The 27411-nt window shown below is 36.3% G+C and overlaps 1 protein-coding gene across 7 annotated transcripts in view; it reads right to left on the reverse strand.

Moving 5' to 3' along the window:
* Window positions 1-27411, reverse strand: part of RBBP8 (RB binding protein 8, endonuclease) — a 78900-nt gene that overhangs the window by 15476 nt on the left and 36013 nt on the right. For all 7 annotated transcript variants that reach the window (XM_065932472.1, XM_065932470.1, XM_065932467.1 and 4 more), the window contains 8 exons: window positions 27184-27279; window positions 19827-19939; window positions 15599-15665; window positions 7582-7757; window positions 5410-5517; window positions 3939-4024; window positions 2268-2380; window positions 69-948 (listed from right to left, as the gene is read on the reverse strand). In XM_065932472.1, coding sequence (XP_065788544.1) covers window positions 69-948; window positions 2268-2380; window positions 3939-4024; window positions 5410-5517; window positions 7582-7757; window positions 15599-15665; window positions 19827-19939; window positions 27184-27279 — 1639 coding nt within the window. The remainder of the gene's footprint in view (window positions 1-68; window positions 949-2267; window positions 2381-3938; window positions 4025-5409; window positions 5518-7581; window positions 7758-15598; window positions 15666-19826; window positions 19940-27183; window positions 27280-27411) is intronic.

Genomic DNA, 27411 nt, shown 5'->3' on the forward strand with positions numbered 1-27411 from the left:
ATTATTAGCATCTAGGAAAAATCACAAACCATCATTTTAATCAAAACCCTTGAATACTGAACACATACCTTTGTGTCATTAAAAAGATTCTCTGTCTCCAAACTTTCACGTGGACGAAGAGGGATTTTAAATACTGGGTTTTCTTCCTTTATTTGTAACAGTGTTTTATTATCTGGAGATTTACTCAAGGACTGGAAAAGGGACTTCTGTAAACAGGGCTCTTCTGGGGAGTCTTTGGTTAGCTCACAGCTCCTGCTCAAGGCCTTGCAGCTTGAGGAAGAGTCCCTTGGAACGGGCTTCAGAGCCTCATAGAGAGTCACTTGCCTAAATCTGCTTTTAGAGTTCTCACTTCCTTGGCTCTTCTCTTGACGTTGGATAGCTGAAAATCGATCAGATAGATCCAGAGGTTTATCCATCACATAGTCTCCATTCATGGAAGAATGACTATCCAGTGGAAAAGGAAAAGCATTTTCTTTATCAAAGGAGGCTTGGGGACAGATTACTTCATCTTCACTTTCTTCCTCAATTTTCTTCCTTTTGGTTCTGCCTCCCAGTGACTTCAGGGGTACCACATGTTTATCTTTATCAGTATCTTTAATGTGATCAATACTATCCTGCTCACTTAGGGGTTCACTTGTATTTTTATTTATAAGCATCTGCTTATTAGAAGATGACTGATTAGGGATCTTGTTTACTTCAGTCCCAAGAAGATGATGTGTGATAAGGGCTCCGTCTTCAGATTTTGACCTAGGTTTCTCTAGTCCAGAAGCACAAGTGTTGCTAAGGGGCACTGTTTTCAGATGGGTTTTTTTCCCAGTCTCTAAAAGAGAAGGGGACAAACTTGTATTCAAACCTAAACTACATTTCACGTTAGAGGTAGCTCCAAATACAGGAGATGATACTCGATTAGTCAATTCTTCTTGAAGAGGAGTCTTGGAATCTGAAAACCTAAAAAAATAAAGAGTGGTAAAAGTTTTTTCCTATTAAAGAAACAGGGTAAAAATTAAAAGATAAGCATAATGAGAAAACTTTTGCTAATACAGAATTATTAACAGTAAGGTCTTATCTACATATTAGAAGCAGATCATTGACCAAAATTTAAGATATGATTCAGTTGCTGGCTTCTCTTTATTTGGCTGACAAAAAGCAGAGGGAAATGATATAGCAAACCTATCTCAATAACCATGATATTCCTATCTATAAATATTTTTCCAAAGTAACTTAAATAAATACACTATATAAGAAAATATTTGAACAAATCCCAAATTCTTTTGTTGTTAGGAAATTTTATCAAGAGTAACTCCAAGAAATAAAATTCTTATACTACAAAATAGAATATAACTCATGACCCAGCCTGCCTGTAGCAGAGGAGACAGCTGGGGTAGTAGAAAGATCACTAGGGTTAAGTTTGAAGAAGTGTAATGGCTAAGAGCTCCGACTCTCTTACTTAAATAGTTGTGCGTGCAGGCTAAGCTGCTTCAGTCATGTCCGACTCTTTGTGACCCTATGGACTGTAGCCCACCAGGCTCCTCTGTCCGTGGGATTCTCCAGGCAAGAATACTCAATACTGGAGTGGGTTGCCATGCCCTTCTCCAGGGAAAATCTTCCTGACCTAGGTATTGAACACGCATCTTACATCTCCTGCAAAAGCAGGCAGGTTCTAAAGAACCACTAGCACCACCCGGGAAGCCCACTTAATAGTTGTGTGGTCTTTAAAAAGACATTTGATCTCTGTGGGGTTGCATTTTTGTTGACTGTAAAATATGGGGGTAATAAAACCTACCCTAATGATTTAGTATAATGACAATTAAATGTGATATATGTATTTAATACTGAAAACTCTTTTAAAAAGCAAAATGCTACATAAATATAGTATTGTTAGTTAATGGATGTTCTAAAATTAGTAAAAGCAACAGTGTATCCCAATCTTGAAAGCTCATCGAGCTAATGATGGATTTCATACAACATTCAGTTTTAGAAAATACAAATCCAGGAGGGATGACTGGATCCTAAAAAGAGATGAGGCTGGGACCTCTGAAGCACTGCTTGATAGAAGTACAGAAAGAACCTAATAGTAACATCCCCATCTCTACATTAATGCAAAACGCCCTCAAGAGGTCATAAACTGGGGGAAATATTTTTTTTAATAAAAATTAATACAACCAGAATAACAAGCTGAGGGAGAGAAATAGTTTAAATCTGTGGAACTCATTGCAATGGAATTTCATTGACAGTTTATAAGTTTTTACCAAAGTGCCCCAAATTACCTTAAATTATCTTCACTATTTTTTCTACATTCCTCAAAACTTTGTTTTTTGTGATCCCCTTCCAGACAGCGGTAGAGTTCATCACCAACAGGGCTCCGAGGGCCTCGAGATTCCTTCAGTAATAAAATATAAAGTACATAAATACAATGGAGGATTATTCTTAAAAAGGAATGAAATACTGATACATGTTGTGATGCGGATGAACTCGAAAACAGGCTAAGTGAAAGATGCCAGACTCAAAAGCCACATATAATTCCATTTAAATAAGTTATCCAGAATACGTAAATTCTTAAGGACAGAAAGCAGACTGATAGTTGCTAATTCTAAAAAACCAGATTAGTTAGATGAAAGGAAGGGAACAGAGATGATTATTTATACTTATAGGAGACGAATTTAAAAGGATCTTTAAAGAGCAAGTGCTTTCCAAACTTTTGCATACACACAGATCAACTGAGGGTCCTATGAAAACAGAAGTTCTCGTTCAGTAGGTCTGGGCTGGGTTTAAGATTTTCTATCTCTCACAAACTTCCAGGGATGAAGATGCTGTTGGCCTGTGGATCACACTTTGAGCAGCAAATCTTCAGAGATCAGTTCCCTCAATGGATTTGGTGTCTAAACTATACTGACATGCCAGGTTTATTGGTAGGAGGGGATTTTAAAAAGTTAAAACATGTTTAGAGTTCAAAGGGTAAAAACTAACCACCATCACTTGAAGTTAGTTCTAAAAGTAGAAAGAACCTCACCCCACCCCCTGCAAAAAAAACATTCAAATGTAATCAAAAGTCAATTCAATTTTGGAAATTCAACAGCAAGAAACTTTATAAGAGCCTATATAATTTACTGACTAAAGCAAAGGGATATGTTTTAAAGCTGTAACAAAATGAAGCTTCCTTAAGATTGATGAATTCAAGGCTTCCATTTTTTAGAGACTGGTTAAGAAAAAGAGTAAATGTACCTGATGTAAGGAAGCACTAAATAATGAAAAGAAAATCATGGGGTCAATTTCTCAGTCAATCCCTAAGGATGTGGTCTAACTGGATTGCCATTTATAAGGACAAAGATGAATTAAAGCATCTGTAGTAGACCCAAGAATTTAGTCTGTTTTCCAAATCAAAGCCCAGTTTAAAGGATGTCAAAAAGATCCAATAAACTCTGAACTCAATCTAAAGGTTTAAATCTTCTCTTTAAGTTGGAACAGGGTAGGGAGGAGAGGGGATAGGGAAGAGGTTTGGCTAAATCCTCTAAGCCATGTAAGTTTTTTTTTATTATTTAACTTTTTATTGGAGTATAGTCGATTTAACAATGCTGTGATAATTTCAGGTGGACAGTAAAGGGACTCAGTCATATATATACACATGTGTCCACTCTCCCCAGACTCCCCTCCCATCCAGGCTGCCACATAACACTGAGCAGAGTTCCCTATTAAGCCATCTAAATTCTGACTCAACCGGTAACCTATATCCAAAGAATTCTCAAGACTTGATAGAGTTTTCTGTAACTGCATGGAGTGAATAATATAAATGAGCCTTTTCTAGTGACATCAATTTTGTTCTAGGCCTTTATCTAATAATCATTGGATAAAAATTTTTTTCTCTTGCTTAATTCTCTAAAAACTGACCTCAAAGGACACCAATTAATTCATATTTATTACCAAACTAAACAATTACTTACAGATTCTTCTTGAACACAAAGTCCAAGTGTTTCAGCAACTATGGTAGCTAAACTCTCAGAAGGATAACTGCTTTTTCCATGTGGTTCTAAGTTTAAGGAAAAAAAAACACAAACAATTATACAACTGTAGAAACTAGCCATATGAAAACGTACAAAAAAGCAAAGAAAAAGCTCAAAGGACTACTTTACAAAATGGCACTGAATAATTTTAAAAATTCTGTTTTATAAAGCCCAAAATACCTACTATAAATTGCAATATGTTGCAGGCTTATTGCCACTGAAAAAATTATCATTAAAAATATTTAATTAAATGGATTTCTTGTGCTATATTAAAATTCCATGGAGGAAGTAATTGGAGGGGAAAAAAGTCTAAAACGGCCAGATGGGAGTGACAATACAATACAGTTGAAAATCACTCCTTTCCATGATGGAGAGCCTTGTGCCTAAGTATTGGAACTACTTCTCCTCCCATCATCATTCACTTCCTTGGCAATCTCACCCAGTCTCATGGCTTCGGATCTCCCCTACATGCTAACAACCACCTCTATCCCAGATTCATCTATATTCACATCCACCTACCCATCAAAATCTTTACCTGAATGGCTACTCAGTATCTGAAACAATATATTTTCAAAAACAAACTCCTGATTTCTAACCACCCCTACCCTCAGCTCCATCCTGCAAACCTCCAGCTACCAGTCTCTTTCCTCTTAGAGTTGCCCAAAACAATCTCCCGTTCACTCACTCTGCCCTGCCCACAAAGGGCTCCTTAATGTTCTTCAAACAAATCAAAGAGCACCCTCACCTCAGGGCCTCTGTGGTCACTGATGTCTCCACCTGGGATGCCCTTTGCCATGAAATCAAATCCACATGACTCACCTGCTTCCCTCAGTCTCTGCTCAAATGTTACTTTTTTTTAAGGTGAGACTTTCTAAAATCTCTTCTTACCCTGCTTTATTTTTCTTCAGAGATCCTGCTTCATCTAACATATATTTACTTTCTTTCTCCCCCAACGAGACTGTAAGCTCTATGACGTTAAACATTTTGTTTAGTGCCCAGTATACAGTAGGCACTCAAATATTTGTTGAATGAATGAGTAAACCACGGTAAAGCCTTATTTACTTAAAATTACTAACAATTTGTATTAAAATGGATAAGGCTCCCCAGTCCATTGAATTTTCCAGGCAAGAATACTGGAGTGGGTAGCCATTCCCTTCCCCAGGAGATCTTCCTGACCCAGGGATTGAACCTGGGTCTCCTGCACTGCCGGCAGATTCTTTACCATCTAAGCCATCAGGGAAGTCCATGGATATTAATACGAACTAATAACAGAATACATTACTGTTCAATATGAAAAAGACTAAACAAGTAATACAAACAAAATTACATGGAAAATATTTTAAAATATTGTCTAAATTCACATGGTTGGTCACTCTTGCCCACCAGTTTATAATCTTAGTATCTTGCTTACTAGCCACTGGAGCTTGACTCTGATCACAAGTGTCAGCCACTAGAATTTCACTTTCCTTATTAGGCTTATGTTGTGGATAAGCTGAAGACTTTGGTACTTTTCTCAATTCTAAGGGAAAAAAACAGGAGAGATTACAAATAAACATACAATCATGATAAAATTAATATGCCAATACAAATCTATCTTTAAATCCACTGGAAGTCTATTTTATTGATATAACTTCAACAGTCCAATAAAGAGGTTATTCCTTTAGTTTCATTAAAGTTGGAAGTTAAGACAGTGGGGGAGAAGAGGACCGGAACAGATAACCTTCTTCTGACCTAAGCCTACTAGAGTTGTAATATTTTAAGGTGACCTTTCCTTGTGTAATGCTGGAAATCAGTGGGTTCATCTGCAATGAATACTGCATCATATTGCTTTTCAGTCTTTATTTCAGAGTTTTCATTTTCTGGAAGGAAATCTGAAACATGCTTTATCAGAAATCATCCCACTACCTAAGGATTTAATTCAAAGAAAACCAAAAGAAGGACAAAGTAAAGGGGAATAGATTTTTACTAATTATAACTAGAAATTATCATTAAAAAGCATAAATGACAACCTACTCCAATATTCTTGCCTGTAGAATTCCATGGACAGAGGAGCCTGGTGGGCTACAGTCCATGGAACCACAAAGAGTCAGACACGACTGAGTGGTTAACACACACACACACACACACACACACACACCATTTTAAAATTAACAAGCATGGGTGTTAGAAAAAGAAAAGGAGTAACTAGTCATTAAATTAGTTTTAAAATAATTTGCATGGCTCAAAAGTGGTATTTTAAAACCAAAATTTCATAGTCCAAGTAAAAATGATCAGAACAAGATTAAAACTGACATGGTTTTAAACCGTTACAAGTTATTCTCATAAAACAAAGAGATAAACCAAGAGCATTTGTACAAGATGACTTTCCTGAAAAAGAAAATTGCTGTTTTGTTTTTCTGGAATATTCTTTTAGATAGATTTAAACATGATCTAAACTATGCTGATGCTTATCTGTGGTTATTCATGTCCTATATGATATTAGACTAAAAGGCCCACAAGTGTTCATTCTAGATCCAAGATGTTACGTTTTACTTTAGTTCTTAATTATGTATAAGATTTTTAACAATTCTTTTGTTTTCCACTAGATGGTGATGCAAGCTCATATAAAATGGGGAAAAACTGTGTCAATTTTCTAATATCAAAAATTAAGACTACTATTTTTTTTTTTTAAAAGGCAGAGCTACTGTTAACAATTTACCTGCATTATAAAAATATCTCTAGGACTAGATATACTCCTTCCCCTCAAATGCTTTCCTTGTTACAAACAGTTTAGGTTAAAGATGGAAGTTCTAAATACTGATTTACTTTTAGATCAATATTAAAAGGAATTAGCACTGTGACACACCACAGGATAAATTTCAGGACTATATGAAAATGTAGTTTCAAAGTATGTACCAGAAATGGTAAACTGGCCTGGAATTAATAAATATACCACTGATAAGCCACAAACTAGAAACATTATAAAACCATTTCCTGATTTACCACCAAGTGCTACACATTAGAAAAATTAAAAATAGCTAGTTAAACCTTTGATGGGAGTAGCTATGGATAATACTTCCGAAGTACAAAAATTTAGAGGCAAGAAGATCTATACTTGAATTTTGACTCATCCACTTGACAGGCTATTTAACTCCTCTTAGGAACAAATCTTTCCTCATCTATAAAACAAAGGTGCTAGAAGCTACCCCACAAACCTGTCGTGAGAATTAAAATACAGTAATAATGTATTCAAATCACTCAGCATAATAACCAGCATACAGGAGGTGGGACTCAATGTTAGCCTACCTTCCTCTTTCATTGTATCCCACTCAGATATACACATAGGGATATTTTTTAAATAAAAAGGAAAAAACTATTCCCTACATTTGTAAAATGTTGAGTGCTTACATATTCAGATGAGCAAATCATGTCTATACATAACACAGGCAGAAGATACCTTCCCAGTCACTTCACTGATGGCAGTTAAGGTTATAGTTGTAACATACGTTACCCTGAACAGTGACTATCTTCCTAACAATAGATGAATACTTGGTTTTTTTTTTTTTACACAACTAGGTAAATAAGCTACAACTCTAATCCTCACCATGTGCACAGCCAGAGTGCTCCAGTTTAGCATGTGTTTGCTCTACATATCGGACGCGGAGGTTCTCCTTTCTTCGTAGCCGATTAGTGCCAGAAAATGAAAAGGTTGTTATTGGTGAATCTGGAATAACATCTTCCTCGGATTCAAGATCAGTTGCTTTATGTGGCTGATCATTCCTAGAGGAAAATAAGGAAAATTAAATTAGTTCAGTAAATATTTATTAAAACATCTACCATAAGGTATGAGCTATAGCAGAACACTCTCAGGAAGATCCCCTGAAGGAGGAAATGGCACCCCACTCCAGTATCCATGCCTGGAGAATCCCATGGACAGAGGAGCCTAGTGGGCTGCAATCCATGAGGCTGCAAAAAAGGAGGACATGAAGACTGAGTGAATAAACGACAGCCAAACACAGGTATGAAATTGGAAGAGAAATAACTCCTTGCATCTAACATTCCTAAATACAAGGATCAGAGAAATACTCAAATGACTAGAATACCAGATGGAAAATATTATTGTGAGAGGTAAAGTAGAAAGTGTAGCTGGTGGTACTTGAGGCGAAAATTAGAAGAATTTTAAATGACAGAGAAAATCCACTGAGGGTCCTTCAAGTTTGTGAAAGGCAGGCAGCAGTACCATGTACTTGTGTTAGAGACAGACATGCTGGAACTACATGAAGGAGAGCCTCGAGTAAGTATCCACATCATTTAGAAAGCAAGAAGAAAGGAATTAAGTTTTTAGAGATGGCAGTAATGTGACAACCTAGCCAGCAGGATTGTGCAAGATTGGCTGGGACAGAAAGAAAGGAAGCAGTGGCTGTAATAGTCCAGGCAGGAGCATCTGCAGGTTTGAGCTGGAATTCTGAAGATAGGTATGGAAAGGAAGGGACCAGTGTTAAACACTGTGACCACAGAATCAATAAGTTTCATTTCAGTTCAGTCGCTCAGTCGTGTCTGACTCTTTGCGACCCCTTGAACCACAGCACGCCAGGCCTCCCTGTCCATCACCAACTCCCGGAGCCCACCCAAACTCACGTCCATTGAGTCGGTGATGCCATCCAACCATCTTATCCTCTGTAGTCCCCTTCTCTGCCTGCCCTCAATCTTTCCCAGCATCAGGATCTTTTCAAATGAGTCAGTTCTTCACATCAGGTGGCCAAAGTATTGGAGTTTCAGCTTCAACATCAGTCCTTCCAATGAACACCTAGAATTGATTTCCTTTAGGATGGACTGGTTGGATCTCCTTGCAGTCCAAGGGACTCTCAAGAGTCTTCTCCAACACCACAGTTCAAATGCATCAATTCTTCGGTGCTCAGCGTTCTTTATAGTCAACTCTCACATCCATACATGACCACTGGAAAAACCATAGCCTTGACTAGACAGATCTTTGTTGGTAAAGTAATGTCTCTGTTTTTTATTATGCTGTCTAGGTTGTCTAGGTCATAACTTTCCTTCTAAGGAGTAAGCATCCTTTCATTTCATGACTGCAGTCACCATCTGCAGTGATTTTGGAGCCCCAAAAAATAAAGTCAGCGACTGTTTCCCCATCTATTTGCTATGAAGTGATGGGACTGGATGCCATGATCTTAGTTTTCTGAATGCTGAGCTGTAAGTCAACTTTTTCACTCTCTTCTTTCACTTTCATCAAGAGGCTCTTTAGTTCTTCTTCATTTTCAGCCGTAAGTGTGGTGTCATCTGCACATCTGAGGTTATTGATATTTCTCCCAGCAGTCTTGATTCCAGCTTGTGTTTTCATCTAGCTCAGCGTTTTTCATGATATACTATGCGTATAAGTTAAATAAGCACGGTGACAATATACAGCCTTGACGTACTCCTTTTCCTATTTGGAATCAGTCTGTTGTTCCATGTCCAGTTCTAACTTGCTTCCTGACCTGCATACATCAATAAGACTGGCAAATGACAAATTCAGTGTCTGAAATAATACGAGGCTGTATACTGTCACTCTGCTTATTTAACGAATATGCAGAGTATATCATGAGAAATGTTGGACTGGATGAAGCACAAGCTGGAATCAAGATTGCTGGGAGAAATATCAATAACCTCAGATATGCAGATGACACCACTCTTATGGCAGAAAGTAAAGGAGAACTAAAGAGCCTCTTGAAAGTGAAAGGAGAGAGTGAAAAGGTTGGCTTAAAATTCAACATTCAAAAAACTAAGATCATGGAATCTGGTCCCATCACTTTATGGAAAATAGATAGGGAAACAATGGAAACAGAGAGAGACTTTATTTTTTTTTTTCGACTCCAAAATCACTGCAGATGGTGACTGCAGCATGAAATTAAAAGACGTTTGCTCTTTGGAAGAAAAGTTATGACCAATCTATACAGCATATTAAAAAGCAGAGACATTACTTTCCCAACAAAGGTCCATCTAGTCAAAGCTATGGTTTTCCTAGTAGTCATGTATGGACGTGAGAGTTGGACTATAAAGAAAGCTGAGCGCTGAAGAACTGATGCTTTTGAACTGTAGTGTTGGAGAAGACTCTTGAGAGTCCCTTGGACTGCCAAGATATCCAACCAGCCCATCCTAAAGGAAATCAGTCCTGAACATTCATTAGAAGGACTGATGTTGAAGCTGAAACTCCAATACTCTGGCCACCTAATGTGAAGAACTGACTCACTGGAAAAGACCCTGATGCTGGGAAAGATTGAAGGCAGGAGGAGAACGGGACAACAGAGGATGAGATGGTGGGATGACATTACCGACTCAATGGACATAAATTTGAGTAAGCTCCACAGTTGGTGATGGACAGGGAGGCCTGGTGTGCTGCATTCCATGGGGTCACAAAAAGTCAGACATGACTGAGTGACTGAACTGAAGTAATACAAACACTAATACCACCAATGTTAGTTACAGGTTTGCAATGGCAGGCACTCTTCAAAGTGCTACATGTATCAGTTTAAGCATAAGATATTACTCTCACCTTACAAAGGGAAAAATTAAGATATAGAGATTAAGTGACTTACTAAAATAAAAGTAGCAGTAAGTAACAGAAACAGGATCTAAACCCTGGCAGCCAGACTCCCAAAGACAATACTGTTATCCTGGGTATAGACCATGGGACTAATGACTGACTACAAGTAGGACTCAAACAGTCTCATTAAAACAAGTCATACTATGCCACTCTTCTGATTAAAACCTGCCACATCTTCCCACTTAACTGAAAACACAAGCCAAAGTCCTTAGAATGATTGGTTTCTCTCTCTCCCCTTATTACCTGACCCCTTTCAAATTATATCCTACTCCTGCCACCCTCAATCCCCCAAGGCTCCTCAGACACACCAGGCACACTCCTGCTTTATGTTCTTTGCTCTAGCTGTCCCATCTGCTTGGAATGCTCACCCCCAGATATCACAAGGCTAATTACCTCATCTTTTCCAAGTGTTTACTGGAGTTTTACCTGCTCATCATTGCCTGCCTTAAACATGCTATTTAAAACTGCAACCCCCTTTCCACACCCTAGTACTCCTGTTCCTTATTCTTATTCCGATGTAACTTTATCCTCAGCAGTTACTGTTTTCTAACCTAGTACATAATTGGTTTGTCTACTGCTAATTGGCCAGAACTGTGAGCTCCAAAAGACTAAGGCTCTTTTGGCTCACTGATACAGCACGAGTATCTGCAATAGTGGGTACCTGGTACATGCTCAATAAGTATTTGTTGAATGAATGAATATGGAAGATTCCCGATTCCACTAGAAAAATAAATTCATACTGATTTAGGCATACGTTCTTGCCCAATTCAAGACTGAAGATACACAAAGACTGGGTTATGACTGAATTGTGGGTATTGAGTAAAATAATTCATTTTAACTCAACTGACTTTCCCATGTCAAACCATTTTGGACCTTATGTGCCAACAATTTTTATCAGTCTGTCAGGCATTTAAGTTTTACATGACAAAGTCAGTCTTTTCTAATATAGTCCTATCAATTTGTACAACTACATATTTCCAAAGAATGAGATTTTTATAAACTATGACCAACATAGTTTTTTTAATTGAGATTAATTTTTCCTAACAGATTTATATCTAAATTTTCTAGATAATATCAGTATTATTGTGGTCTATAATCCTATGCTACATTCCAAGGAAAATCTTTAGAACTAATATCTACCTACAATTACCATTTTATTCTGGAAAAAACAAAGTAAGCTAAAGTCATATGAGAAACTCTTACAAATTAATGGAGTGTGAAATCTATCTGACCTTGCTTTAACTAATCACGTCATAGGCTACCTGCCTATTAGTCATAAAAATTCAACCTGAAACATGAATGAGTCACGAGAAGAAATTGATTTCCTGGCAGTCAACCTAGAAGTAGCTGGGATCACAAAAGGGAACCCCCCCAAAAAAACCAGCTCTAACTAGAGGTGTCTAAACTAAGTAAACAAGTGCTGGCTTTGCCTCCTTTGTCCTTTGTCATAAAAGAAAAAAGGAAAAATACAACTTTCCATGTCTTAACTAAATTTCTTCTTTAAAGCATTACGTCTCATTCTGATTTTCTGAGAAAAGTTAAAAGTTTATGCCACACTTTTTGGTTAATTAGGGATTGAACACAGGTCTCCTGCACTGTAGAAGAATTCTTTACCATCGGAGCCACACTTACTAGTCATGTTGGGTAAGTTAGTTAACCTTTCTGAGTCTCAGTTACCTCATCTATTAAATTAGATACAGTACTGTACTTTCCTACTTCATTTTTCTGGAAAAGTTGAAAGAAATGATATATGTAAAAATGTAATGCAATGCCCAGAAAATAGTATTTAATCAATATTGCACTTATTTTACAATGAAGACTCCTTTGATGTAAGGTTTCTGCAACAACTCCTACAAAGTCATGACTCTAAAGTCCTGTATTTTTATACCACCACAAAAAGTCTACAAGTAGAGGATAGGAGAAGACTTTGACTTGAAGGTTCTAGTTAGCAGTAAACCCAGTAAGGTCAAAATATACCTATCTTGACCACATTAATATTAGGGCTTCCCAGGTGGGTCAGTGGCGAAGAATCCGCCTTTCAATGGAGGAAATGTAGGAGGTGCGGGTTTATCTCCACATCAGGAAGATCCCCTGGAGGAGGAAATAGCAACCCACTCCAATATTCTTGTCTGAAGAATCCCATGGGCAGAAGAGCCTGGTAGGCTACAGTCCATGGGATCACAGAGAGTTGGACATGACTGAACAACTGAGCATGCAAGCACATATAATATACTAAGTAAAGATACAGAAAAATGGAGTGGGCAGTACTACTCTACTGGTCAGACTATACCTAGAAGATTGACTTAATTAAAATATTGACAAACTGAAACATTAAAGAGAAATAATTGGAAGAGTCTTCAAGTAATGTCTCATGAGGAATAGTTAATGAACAGAAAATATTTACTCTGCATATTTACCTACTTATGATGAAGACTCAGGAAGGTCCCATACTGATCTTTAATGCACACAAAGGGCCATCAAGTAGAAGGAGGGGTAAACTTGTTCCAGATGGTCCCAGAAGTTAAAATCAGAATCAACAAGTATCACTCCGTACAGTGATCTCTACCCAGACTTAGAACTTTCTAACAGTATCATCTCACTAAAATTAAATACACTTGGGAGACAGCAAACCTATATAAAAGGTATTTAAACAATGGCGATTTAAGTTATACAAGGAATTCAGTTTAAAAGAGAACAGTGAGGGAACTTCCCTGGCCCAGTGATTAGGATTCTGCACTTTCAATGCCAAGGGTGAGGGTTAAAAAAAAACAAACAAAAAAAGAAGACTCCTTTGACTTTCACTCACCCAGGACATTCATTTCCCAAAACAAAGTGAGTCAGGTCCTCAAAACTTACTTAATTATTTTCTTTCTGTGACTGGTATAGTTGAATATGTTTTTAACTTCATAACAGCAAAACTTTTTCTGAATAATTTACTATACTGTCATTGAACAACTGTCCTACCTTAAAAGGTATCTGTAACATCTAACTCAGATCAGGTGAATCAGAATTACAGCATTTAGCAAGAAAAAATATAAATAAAATAATTCTTTCTAACGATCAGAGAAACTTCAGACAAGATAATACTTGCTTTTTTTCTGATTGAAAGCAAAAGGGAATATGTTTGAGGAGAATAAGCTGGCTTATGTGAATAACTGTCTTAAATTTCAGGAGAGAATTGAAAGACACAGCAGATTATCCCCTACACTGTCCTGAGGGAGGCATGTACTAAATAAAAGATACATGCCCTAAACTGATTGATATGATTGGGGTGACCTTTACTTCACAGAACATAAATTAATGTAGGTCAACCACCACTCATCTGAAATCTTTGAACCAGATGCAATTCAGAACTCAAGTTCTTTTTAAAAGTGAAGGGTAATACAGAGAATATAGAGTTTGTTACAAAACACCTTCAGTGGAGTCTGAGGTAGCCCCTGCAGTCAAGCACACAGATCTTATCACAGGAAAGCACAGGAGTGCTCACAGAAGTGGGACAGATAAGGAAGACAGTAACAAAAACCGGGCTTTCCCGGTGGCTCCGCAGTAAAGAATCTGCCCGCCAATGCAGGAGATGTGGGTTTGATCCCTGGGTTGGTAAGATCCCCTGGAGAAGGAAATGGCAACCCACTCCAGTATTCTTCCCTGGTAAATCCCAAGGATAGAGAAGCCTGGTGGGCTACACTTCATGGGTCACAAAGAGTCAGATGCGTCTTAGGAACTGAACAACAATAATAAAAAGTATCTTGTCAGTTGAGGTGAGGGTATGTTGTAACATTTCAAAAAACATTTGAGGCTTTGGAATCATATAGAAATGATTGTGAATTTGTGTTCTAGCCTCACTTCAATATTCAGCACAAGTAAAATCAGTAAGTGCTGACATCTTCACACACACTTGTTTAATAACCTCAGTCTGGCCCCAAATCCTTCTTTCCTCATTTGTTATCCCCCCTCAAAATTCTCCTTGGCTACCAATATTCAGTGGACTGCTAACATGGCAGAAATATCAAAATCTTTTTGGACACCCACTACTGAAAAAAAGCACTGATATGATAAAGATGCTAATTCCACTTGTGACATGTGTTTATACATAAGATAATAACTAAAGCAAAATCATGTTATGTCTACATAGTTTAGCAAAATTTTCAAAGATGTCCACTTAAATGCAACAGTCTTTAAAAACCTTGGAAACCATTAAGACTATCCTGAATTGTAACTCTTAAAAGATATTACATAAACTTGACATAAATGGGAACTAAGAACTGGCCATATTTCTTTCTCTGTATCAGACTAGATCCAGAAAAACAGATTCTTCTTTTGAGACACTGTCAAATAATGGAGAGGACAGAGTCTTCTGAGTCAGAATACGGGGTTCTGAGTGATGCCTCATTATCTACTAGTTGTGAGACCACGGCAAGTTATTTGACTTCTGTAAGATGTGGATTCCTTGTCCATAAAGTAGAGACAATAAAACTACCTTGAAGAATCACAGTGAGGATTAGAAATAATAAACACAGAACACCAAGAAGAGTAACTGGTATACAGGATAAAAGTTATTATTTTTATTAACAATAAGTGGGGGAGAGGGAAAAGAAGTTCTTCAGGCCTGAGAAATGTGTAAGAGGACATAATCATTCATATTACTTTTATTAAGTTTCTAGAACAGAGCTGGAAAGGTGGTAACAAAACTCAAGTATTTGTTTAAAATAGAAGTATTTCAAATTATTTGAATAATTTATTTATAATAGTTATAAAAATTAAAATGCTTTAAAATGTCTTGATACTTTATACATTCACATACTAAGCTAAGAGATGCATACAAAGTCTTCATATATACTTCCAAAACAAAAATACAGCGATTTTCCTTGTATTCTCAACTGCAGAATACTTTATAATTTTTAAAAAAGAAATCTTTGATTCTTAATATATCTTTACAGTTTGCATAGCTAAGTAAAATGAAGAAAGAGAAGGTAGGGGAAAATACGCAATTTTTTTGCCACAATTAAGAAAAAATACTTACTCAATCTTCTGCTGCAGCTGTTCAGAAAGCTTTTTATTTTCTTCCTGCAGAGTGTTCTTTTCATTCACTTAAATATAATGTGAAAAGAAGGCATAAATTATAGCTATATTAGGATGCATATCAGGCTCTTTCAATAATTTCAACAGTCATGGAAAAATTAGGATTTCAGATTCTAAGTCATATGTTAGTCAGGGTTAATGCTACTATTCAAAACTAATTTGTTACTAGGTAGTGATTACTACACCTCACAGTGTGCCAGTTTCACATAAATGATTAACTGATAATTTTATGTAATGCTTGTGGGCAAAAAAGAAAGAGGACCTCATGTACTGGGCAGTATAGTTTAATTATTCATGTGAGGACAAGAAAGCATTCCATCTGGTTACTCAGTCCTACTAATTTCAAATACCATTTTAGTGAGTCATTTATCTCAAAATAAATCTAATCATAAAATATAACCGTGAATATCAGTGTAATTTTTTATAACAGAAGCACACTTAAGTAAATTTTCTTTCTTAGTCATACTCTATGTTTCATGAATAATTATGGTATCAGTAACTTAATATACCACTGAAGCAGCATCTCCTTGTTTGACTCGAGCTTGGCTAAATTTTCCTATCCATCCTTATTTATAAAGCAAAAACTCAGTTTGGGGCTATAATTTCTATGGCTGCCAGAACAAAATTTTTATTAATCCTTGATATTATGTCACTGCTTAAGCATGTGTTTTACTAGGAGGAATATATCAAAGAGATCAAGTCAGAATAAGTACAATTAACCTTTCATAAAGAAAGTTAATCACACTCCAAAAATCTGTTAATAATTTAGTGGTTTACAAATCTCAACATATTTTCTTACATTGAGTAAATAAAAATTTGTTGACTATATACAATATGTGAGGGCTACTAAACTGCCTCCTTTGGAGGATCAGGAAAAAAACTCCAAAAAAACCTTAAGATATGACTGTGACCTAAAGGAGAGTATAGTCTAATAAGACACAAGATACTATATAAACTTTTTTTTAACTGCTGAAAGTAACAAAGGTGTTAAGAGAAGCACAGATAAAATACTAAATGAAATTCCAAGGAAAAAAGGTTTACTTTGGGCTGTTGAGAAAATCAGGAAAGGATCCGAGAGGACAACTGAGCCAGACACAGAAAGAGACATCCAGGAGACTCCCAAACCACTGCCACAATCAACAGCAAAAACAAAACGTGAGTGAAACCCAAGCAGAGTAAGCAAGTGGTTGTTGGTATCAGCACTGGTAGAGGGACTGAACTTGAAATTACCAGTTCAAGCCTGAACTCCTGAGTGATCCTAATTCAATGACCACTAGAGTCAGTAGAAAATGACTCATATATAGATTCCCAAGTATTTCAGGTAACAGCATTATCTTACATAATAATGAAATGTTTAAAGATTTAAAAGAGGGAAGACCTCGAAGTAACATGATAGAAGTGATTACCAAAAGAGAGTAGGCAGACAAGACTGAGGTAATCAGTATCAATAAAATAAATAACATAACTGACACACTAAATACATAAAATTCCACGTGTCTGTTATGTTCAAAACAGAGGAAGCCCACTCACCTCAAAAGCAAAATGAAACGTAACATATGCAACACATAATACCTCATTTGTCACCATTGTAGGTAACTATTATATAAGATCTTATTCTGAAAACTGGCAATTAAAGGGAAAATATTAAGATGCATCATGCCTTTCTAGTAGGAACTACATCCTACGGTAACTAATAGCCCTAACTGATGAGGAAGAATTCTTGTTTATAGAAGAATGCCAGCTGATGAATGTAAGAAGAATAACAGAAATGGAAAATTATCATTTTGTAATCTGTAATTAAATAATTGATTCAGGCCAGAATCAACAATGGATACTAAAATTACTAAAGAAAGATTGAGGGAGAATTGTATTTTTGCAAGATTTCAAAATATCACACATCCATCCTTCCAACTCAGACTACTTGGTATCAGGGGAAGATTCAACTGTATAATGGAGAAATCTGACAATCAACCCCAAAGAGTGGAAGAACCTGACAATATCTACATCCTGATAGGATGCAATATAAAGTAGACAATTTGACCCATGAAGTACTGCTGTCAAAAAGGTTTAGTTTGGACCTATCAAGCTTTCAGATCCAGTTTCTATTTTATAGGAAATAAAGAAACAAGGTAAAGAAAATGATGAGGATTATTCAGAGGGTGGCATAATTTTAGGAAAACAGTCCTACTTCTTCAAGAAGTCAGTGTCATAAATGTAATAGTTTTCTACTCACTAATAACCTTACACTCCTAAATAAATGCATGCATACAAGTATTCATACACACCACAAAATCTATGGGTCTAAACCTGCCTCTTGAGAAACCTGTATACAGGTCAGGAACCAACAGTTACAACTGGACATGGAACAACAGACTGGTTTCAAACAGGAAAAGGAGTACGTCAAGGCTGTATATCGTCACCCTGCTTATTTAACTTCTATGCAGAGTACATCATGAGAAACACTGGACTGGCAGAGGTACAAGCTGATATCAAGATTGCTGGGAGAAATGTCAATAACCTCAGATATGCAGATGACACCATTCTTATGGCAGAAAGTGAAGAAGAACTAAAGAGCCTCTTGATGAAAGTGAAAGAGGAGAGTGAAAAGTTGGCTTAAAGTTCAACATTCAGAAAACTAAGATCATGGCATCCGGTCCCATCACTTCATGGCAAATAGATTGGGAAACAGTGGCTGACTATTTTTTGGGGCTCCAAAATCACTGCAGATGGCGATTGCAGCCATGAAATTAAAAGATGCTTACTCCTGGGAAGTAAAGTTATGACCAACCTAGATAGCATATTAAAAAGCAGAGACATTACTTTGCCAACAAAGGTCCGTCTAGTCAAGGCTATGGTTTTTCCAGTGGTCATGTACGGATGTGAGAGTTGGACTGTGAAGAAAGCTGAGCACTGAAGAACTGATGCTTTTGAACTATGGTGTTGGAGAAGACTCTTGAGAGTCCCTTGGACTGCAAGGAGATCCAACCAGTCCATCCTAAAGGAGATCAGCCCTGGGTGTTCACTGGAAGAACTGATGCTGAAGGTGACTCTCCAATACTTTGGTCACCTGATGCAAAGAGCTGACTCAGTGGAAAAGACCCTGATGCTGGGGAAGATTGAGAGCGGGGGAAGGGGACGACAGAGGATGAGATGGTTGGATGGCATCACCAACTCAATGGACATGAGTCTGGGTAAACTCCAGGAGTTGGTGATGGACAGGGAGGCCTGTCGTGCTGCGGTTCCTGGGATCACAAAGAGTCGGACACGACTGAACGACTGAACTGAACTGAAATATATAAACATGTAACGATTTCTTACAGTCTAAAACAACATATGTCAGAAGAAGAAGAATACTTTGGAGATGATCCTTTTTAAATTTAAAAAAGGAGAGGGGGAGGGGGTAAAGTGAAGGACAGAGGTAAACAAAAGATAGACAAACTTGGACTTGGAAAGATATTTATTATGTTCTTAATAGTAGTTACCTCTGGGAGCAAAACAAAATTATGTTTTTTCTATCTCATTTTATAATAATGAGAATATACTCATATATTCTGCTTGAGTAACCAGAGGACAGCAATATAATTAATAGAAAAAAATAAAGTCAATATATGTAATTAGTTTGGAAAGGAAGATAAATGTAAGAAAATCCTACATGAAATGGGGTAAGTAGACTAATCTGAAAATGATATACTTATAACAGTGTTTAAAAAAATAGTGAAAGTCAGGAAAAGCATACATCTTTGTACTACATTGTCTGCTTTGTGTCTATATTTACTAAATATAAATAATCAAATTACATGAAATGAAACCAAAGAAACAAATATGTATATATCCAAAGAAAATGTGCTTCTTGTCTTACAGCTGGTAAGACTTTAAGGCCAACATGGACAGTATTTGCATAACCTTTCTTCACCCTCAAAAATTCCATGGACAGAGGAGTCTCATGAGCTACAGTCCATGGGATCACAAAACAACAATCTATACCCTATTTCTTACTAAAATAAGCATGAGATTACATCTACAAAAAGGGAAAAAAATGACATCTAACCTTGTGTCTAAATGAAGAAAACATGTAAACAACACATCTGGTTGTAACCAATTTAATAATACGTGTTTAACAGTAGCATACTATGTTTTAAATACTTAGTAAGTGAAGAAAGGAAACTCACTAAGCTCTGTGATAAGTTTAAGATTCTGCTGCCGAATATTTTCAAACTCTTGTTGCTTCTTCCGCATATGTTCTTCAGTTACTGCACAGCGATCACACAATCCTGCTCTTAATCTATGAAACAAAAGCAAAGTATTTTTAGAGTACAACTAAAATGTTCTCATCAAAAAATAAACATAAAAAATATGTGAGGTGATGGATGTATTAATTTACCAGATGGTAGGGATCCTTTCACAATGTATACATTTATCAAATCACTATGATAAACATTTAAAAATATTTATTTATCAATTATGCCTCAATTAACTGAAATAAAAAAATATTTGTCAACTACTATAAGATACTGCTCCATATATTAATTTCAGGATTTTTATACTTTAGGAAGAATTAAAGAATTGAATTGGAAAATACAGAGAAAATTAATTAGTTATAACGCCTTTCACATATTCCCATATAGGCTGAAATCATGCTATATCATTTTCTACAGGCTGCAATTCTGAGTGCAATTCTATAAAAATCTGCTAATTTTAAACTCTATTCGAGGGGAACTTATTTATTGAAGAAACTGACCTTGTTTTAATTTGTTAGACCCAAAAATTGAACCCAGTCCAGTACCAATGAATTGGATGCAAACTTGCATCTGCTTTGCCCAGCATAGCATATCACACATAATGAGTGTTCAACAACTTTTTTAGTTGAATGAATACTAAAGGTCAAAGAATACAAAGTTTAAAAAAAAGTTATGTTCTTTCAGTTTTAAAAAAAAGACTCCAGTGTTAGATTACAAAATAGATTTTATTATCTTGAGGGCTGAAGGGAAGAGAGAATACATACATGAAAGGGGTGGGTGATGAAAAGAAAGGTATTTCCCAAAATGTTACTAATAGTTATCTCATAGGTACCAATAATATAGAAGATTTTCTTCTTAGTATTTTGCTTATTTTTCAAAATTTCTCTAATTTCATTATTTATATAACCAGGAAAAAATATGGTTGAAAAAAAAAGACACATATCCCACTTTAGGAATTTAGCAAATATAAATTCTATATAATAATTTTAACTCAATAACTTAATAAGATACTAAGTATACAGAAATGTCTATGGGAGTAATAGCATGGTAGGACATGCCATGAATTCATGAAAACTGTACAACTGAAACAAAAAGAACCGAGAGATTTTTATGTAAAACTCATACCAACAAGTGTTGATATGCGTATAAAAAATAAAGATTAGAGATCATAGGTTGCATTAATAGGACTAAAATGTCTAGAACAAAGGATAAAGAACTCGGCGTCATGGTTTAATTGGAGTACATTCTAGAGACAGGAATTAGGACAATCAAGATCTAAGAAAAGATGACAAAGTGAACATCTGCATCTACTATGGCTCCCTCCCCAAATCCCACAAAGCTACAGTAAAGATTTTATATATATACATATATACACACACAGACACATATATATTTTTAAAGACACAAGACTATGAAGATGGAAAATGGGAAAGAAAGCAAACAAATTGAAAGCAATTTCAATTGCTGGTAGACGAATAGAAACTAACTGGAGAATGCTGAGTCCTAAGTCAGTACTGGGAAAAGTCTAGAACTGTGGTTCAAAATGGTAGCCACAAGCCACATGAATCTATTTCAACTTAAATAAATTATACTAATAAGAGAGAAGATAAAAACAGAGGATTAGATGCTCTAGTTGTGATTCTGTACTTAACAGCTGCTGCTACTGTTGTTCTTGCTATTTGCCTTTAAAACTCCAAAGGAAATAAAGATAAAGTTCTCTCTAAACTATTCCAAACCAAGACATTGTTAAACTGTTATAGGAAGAAACTTGGCTGGTGCACTGGGAAGACCCAGAGGAATGGGATGGAGAGGGAGGTGGGAGGGGGGATCGGGATGGGGAACACATGTAAATCCATGGCTGATTCATGTCAATGTATGGCAAAAACCACTACAATATTGTAAAGTAATTAGCCTCCAACTAATAAAAATAAATGGGAAAAAAAAGAAGAAGAAACTTAATTTTAACTATTTTTAAAAAATACTTCACATTTCATATTTCTCTTTCAAACATCTATTCAAATTAATAGCTTGGGCTTCATGCAATAACATTCAAATAGTTCTGATTATAGGTAAATAATTTATTCACTTTAAACTATTAAGCTCTAGAACTATTAAATCTAGAGGCCAAAAAGAGCATTGACATTGAAAAGTCACTGAAAAACACTGAAGGAGCTAAGTGGCATAAATCAATTCTAACGAAGTATTTTTTAAACATTACCCTACCATTTTCCATATTGTTTCCAAGAATTCAACTCTGATATGTTAAAATGTCATAAGATATTACGGAACACAACCTCTTGAAACCCTTAGTTTCCAAGCTTAAAAATGTCACTGGTATAGGCAGTCATAAAATGAAGCAATATTCCCCAGCTTGTTCATTACTTCTAGTTTTCTCCAGTTTACTGCCACTTATAATATTAAAGTATCTGTAAAGAGTCAACTCCTGACTGTTCACTGATCCTAGCTTAAATTAAATGGATGTGAGAAAATAGGATAGTTCCTATTTCCATCAGTAGGATTCCACTTCTTTCCTCTTGCCTACCTTTAACTGCTGCTTCAGAGAAAGAAAAAACAGCCTCAATTTCATAGGAGAATGCAATTTCAGTAGCTATAAGCAAGTTAAAAGGGAAAGGAGTAATTCTACTTTAACAGCCAAAAAGCATTAGGCATTCTGAGTTATATTCCACCTTGTTCATAGAGATGAAGAAATAGAAGCTTTCATTTTCCAGTAAAACTTACCAGATAAACAAGTATGTTCAATTGTTTGCTATATCCTAAAAAGACTTCCTCAGATTTATTCATTTTCATTGAAAAGGGTTTCACTAAACACCTATAATGAGTACTATCAGTGCTAAAATACAACAGTGACCAAGATAACGTCACTTCTTTTAAAGGGTTTACAGTCTACTAGAAAAAGACAGACAATCAGTTCAGTTTAGTTCAGTCACTCAGTCATGTCTGACTCTTTGCGACCCCATGAATCGTAGCACGACAGGCCTCTCTGTCCATCACCAACTCCCGGAGTCTACCCAAACTCATGCCCATTGAATTGGTGATGCCATCCAGCCATCTCATCCTCTGTCATCCCCTTCTCCTCCTGCCCCCAATCCCTCCCAGCATCAGGGTCTTTTCCAATGAGTCAACTCTTCGCATGAGGTGGCCAAAGTATTGGAGTTTCAGCTTCAGCATCAGTCCTTCCAATGAACACCCAGGACTGATCTCCTTTAGGATGGACTGGTTGGATCTCCTTGCAGTCCAAAGAACTCTCAAGAGTCTTCTCCAACACCACAGTTCAAAAGCATTAGTTCTTCGGCACTCAGCTTTCTTCACAGTCCAACTCTCACATCCATACATGACCACTGGAAAAACCATAGCCTTGACCAGACGGACCTTTGTTGGCAAAGTAATGTCTCTGCTTTTTAACATGCTATCTAGGTTGGTCATAACTTTCCTTCCAAGGAGTAAACGTCTTTTAATTTCATGGCTGCAGTCACCATCCGCAGTGATTTTGGAGCCCAAAAAAATAAAGTCTGACACTGTTTCTACTGTCTCCCCATCTATTTCCCATGAGGTGATGGGACCAGATGCCATGATCTTAATTTTCTGAATGTTAAGCTTTAAGCCAACTTTTTCACTCTCCTCTTTCACTTTCATCAAGAGGTTTTTCAGTTCCTCTTCACTCTCTGCCATAAGGGTGGTGTCATCTGCATATCTGAGGTTATTGATATTTCTCCCAGCAATCTTGATTCCAGCTTGTGCTTCTTCCAGCCCAGTGTTTCTCATGATGTACTCTGCATAGAAGTTAAATAAGCAGGGTGACAATATATAGCCTTGATGTACTCCTTTTCCTATTTGGAACTAGTCTGTTGTTCCATGTCCACTTCTAACTGTTGCTTCCTGACCTATAAGAAGTATTTAAAATAAAGCATGACCAGGTGGCACAGCAGTAAAGAATCCACTTGTCAATGCAAGAGACACAAGAGATGTGGGTTCGATTCCTAGATCAGGACCCCTGGCGCAGGAAATGGCAAACATACTTCAGTATTTTTGCCTAGAAAACCACAGGAGCCTGGTGGGCTACAGTTGGACATGACTCAGCAGACAAATGTCCAATGCATAGGATTGGACGCACGCATAGGATTCACATTAAAGTGGAAATACAGGACACTATGAAAGCACACAGCAGAACTAAACCTAGTCTAGGAAGTCAGGGAAGGTCTCCTGAAGAATACATTTAAATTCAAATCTATGAGTAAGAAGACTTAGCAAGACAAAAGAAGACATTTGGTTCAGTATTTGAAAACTAGAGAACCACAAATCCTCTGATTATGAGTACCGATTTTCCCTTTTAACAACAGTTGAAACATGTGTTTCCTATGACTGCCAAAAGAGCTTTTAAAGATATTAAAGTCTATCAGACAACTATGGTTTAACTGCTTAGTTCAGATTTTTTAAAAAATGTCTTCTATCTACTTCTTTAGCACAGTGACTGTTCCTTAGATTAGGGGAAATACTTTGCTTCCTTGAAGGAAAGTCTATAAATGTAATATAATAACAGTACTAGTAAAACACAAACAAGCAAGCCACATTAAATTAGAACATTTTACTATCTAATTTATCTTTATTGCATTAATTCCTTTCCTCTAAACCTCTCTTGATGTTTTCACAATATTAGGCTAAGAAGTAAGAATCACTTCATCTTATGAAGAGTAAACAGCAAGTTGCAGAATTACCACTAAGAAATTTTAATAAAATACATGTTGTTTTTTAAAGGTCTCAGAAAAACTTGCTCTAGACTATCATTCATCCTTACATATGACATAAAATTAAAGTAAAATTTTAACTCAGTAGAACTTTACTAAATGGTACCTACTTTGACATTTAAAGGTAGCATTTAATTAGTAGCAATTTAAAAGGAAAGTAACCAAAAACAAACCAACCTTCCAATAAAACAAGACTATGATAATAGGCAATGTTGAAGACTTAATATTTCAGAGTACTTGTTTTAGTAACTTGATATCAAACATAAATACTCTGAGATAATCAGTTAAGTTGTAATTTACTTATACAACATTTATAAAATTAAGACAATACATAGCAAACCGTAGAAATCGGGAAGCTTGGGGATCAAATTTAAACTAATTATTCATTAGCTATGTGATCTTGGGAAAGTTTAACTCTTTGTCGGCATTGTTTCCTCATTTGTAAAACTGATTTATCATCTACCTCACAGGGTTAAAGTGAAGATCAAGTGCTGGATACCTTGGTATAGAGTGAACCCTCAAACCTATCAGATCCTGCATTAAATAAATAATGGTCAGATCTAGATCATTCTCAGTTTCATTAAATGAAGCTTCATAAAATGAGGGACAAACATTAAAGTAATCCCAGAAGAAAATTTTAGTGTTGGAAGAACGGAGAGAAAAAGCATGTGAATAAAGGAATGAGGTACCCTCCTTGTCCCACCCCCAGATTAACACCATGTAGTGAATTATAGGCTCACCTGCCTAAAAATCTAACGGTGAACAGAATGAAAGACAACAAGAACATTTAGGAATAAGAAACAGTGGAGAAGTGTAATACCCACATGAAATCAGTTACCACAACCAATAAACAGAAAAGAATAATTTTTAAAAACTGCAGAATAAAAATGGTAATTTTAACAATTAAATGTATTCACCAAATAAAGGAGAGTAATTTAGAAAATGCTTCTACAGGAAGGGTAGGGACACTCATCCACTGTCATTTCTTCTCAGAACGAGACAGGAGAAGAACAACTCACTTAAGAAAAGAAGCATAAGGTGCAAAGAATAACAGAACAGCGAAAACTTTAAATCACAAAGTGAAGAAATGTTCTGAATATGTTAAAAAGGAATATCTTCAAAAGCTAAAATGGAAGACGACTATAGCTTGGGGATGAAATGGAGAGCCAATGGTATTAAGCCAATTAATGCAAAACATAATGAAAACTTTATTTTGTGATTTTTTCCTCAGTGTACTCATCTTGAGTCCTAAGCAATTTGTGAATGATCAACTAAACAGAAAGAGTGCTGGAAATAAATACAATCAGTCTTTTAGTGTGGCAACCACAAAAACATATCTCCTACTGTGGGAAGTAAAATCACTGGTTCCAACTGCTGTGCTCTGAAATCCTTCACCTGTTCAGACAGGTGACCACACCAAGCATCTCAGTCAGAAGCCAGCCAATGAATGAGCAGAGCAGAACCCCCCACTGGCCTTGTCGAACCTTTCCTAAAATACAATGCAGCCTAAGAACTTCCTTTTTCCCTTTTTTTCAAAAGGGTTAGATGTATGGATATTTGATAGGTCCATGGTATACCTAGAAGGATGGCATTATTCCTAGCCCCTAGAGCAACACCTAGAACATGGTACAAGGCTCAACTATTTATTATTAAATTTAATTAAGGCTATAGTGTGAAACTGGAATTTAAATTCATATCTCTGATTAAAGCATATGGAGTTTTATATATTCCAGAACAGGCTGCTTATTCCAGTAAGTGTACATCCATGGAGATAGCAGTTGTGGATGACAGAGTACTCAACTTCAGTTTGCATGCACACGGAATATTAGATTATTCCACCAGTAAAGGCACAGCGGCAAAATCAAACTACCAGCCCTCTTGTAACATATACGGAAATGATAATAAAGGAAAAATATTAACTATAAATAAAGCAAGAAGAGACATTGTTTAAGTAGTTCAAGGTCCTAAATAGCACTTACAGTTCAGACAAGGGAAAACAACAAAATCTCAAAGTCTTTTCTAATGTAGTGTTAACTTCATAGAAGTGGGAGAAAAGAAAGTCGGTACGTGGAGGTGAATAGCATTATCTTGGGAATTCTCAGTAAAAAGAATCTCTAGAATGCCTGAAAGTGGAGAAATACGCAAGGAAAAAAAAGAGAATGGCAGGACAGGAGTTAGATAGGAACAGAACTGTGAAGCAGTTGCCACCTATTCAGAAGTAAAAATGGAATTAAAGCATCAAAAGTGTTAGAACACTGCTATCCTTGAGCTTGTCTGATATCAAACACCAGATAAAGAAACATCATTTAAAAGATAAACTGATGTAATTGCTATAACTAATGAAAAAACAAACCTCTAAGGGAACATCCTTAATTTCATAAGCTATTTATCGAAAGTTGACCTAAAGTTGGAAAAAAGATCACTTTAATTAAGCCTCAGAACTGATTACAAATGAACACCAATGTATATTCTCTGTTAAGAGGGAAACCACCTCTTACTCAAGAGGACCCAAGAACCACACTCACCGATCTTCTAACACTTTAATGGTTTCATGAAGGACTTTCTGTTGCTCTCTCAGCTGTTGATTTTTGGTGAAGAATTCTTCTAGTCTTTGTGCATCTCTGAAAGTCAAGCAGTAAGTTGTTTTTTTCCTTTTTAAGGGAAAAACACTCTTAACAGGACTACTCTGTCATTAAGAACTTCAAAGTATGATCTCACCACTTACATATTATGAATCTGTTGTATCAAAAGAA

The sequence above is a fragment of the Muntiacus reevesi genome, chromosome 4 (assembly GCF_963930625.1).
Source record: "Muntiacus reevesi chromosome 4, mMunRee1.1, whole genome shotgun sequence".
In the NCBI taxonomy this organism is placed as follows: domain Eukaryota; kingdom Metazoa; phylum Chordata; class Mammalia; order Artiodactyla; family Cervidae; genus Muntiacus; species Muntiacus reevesi.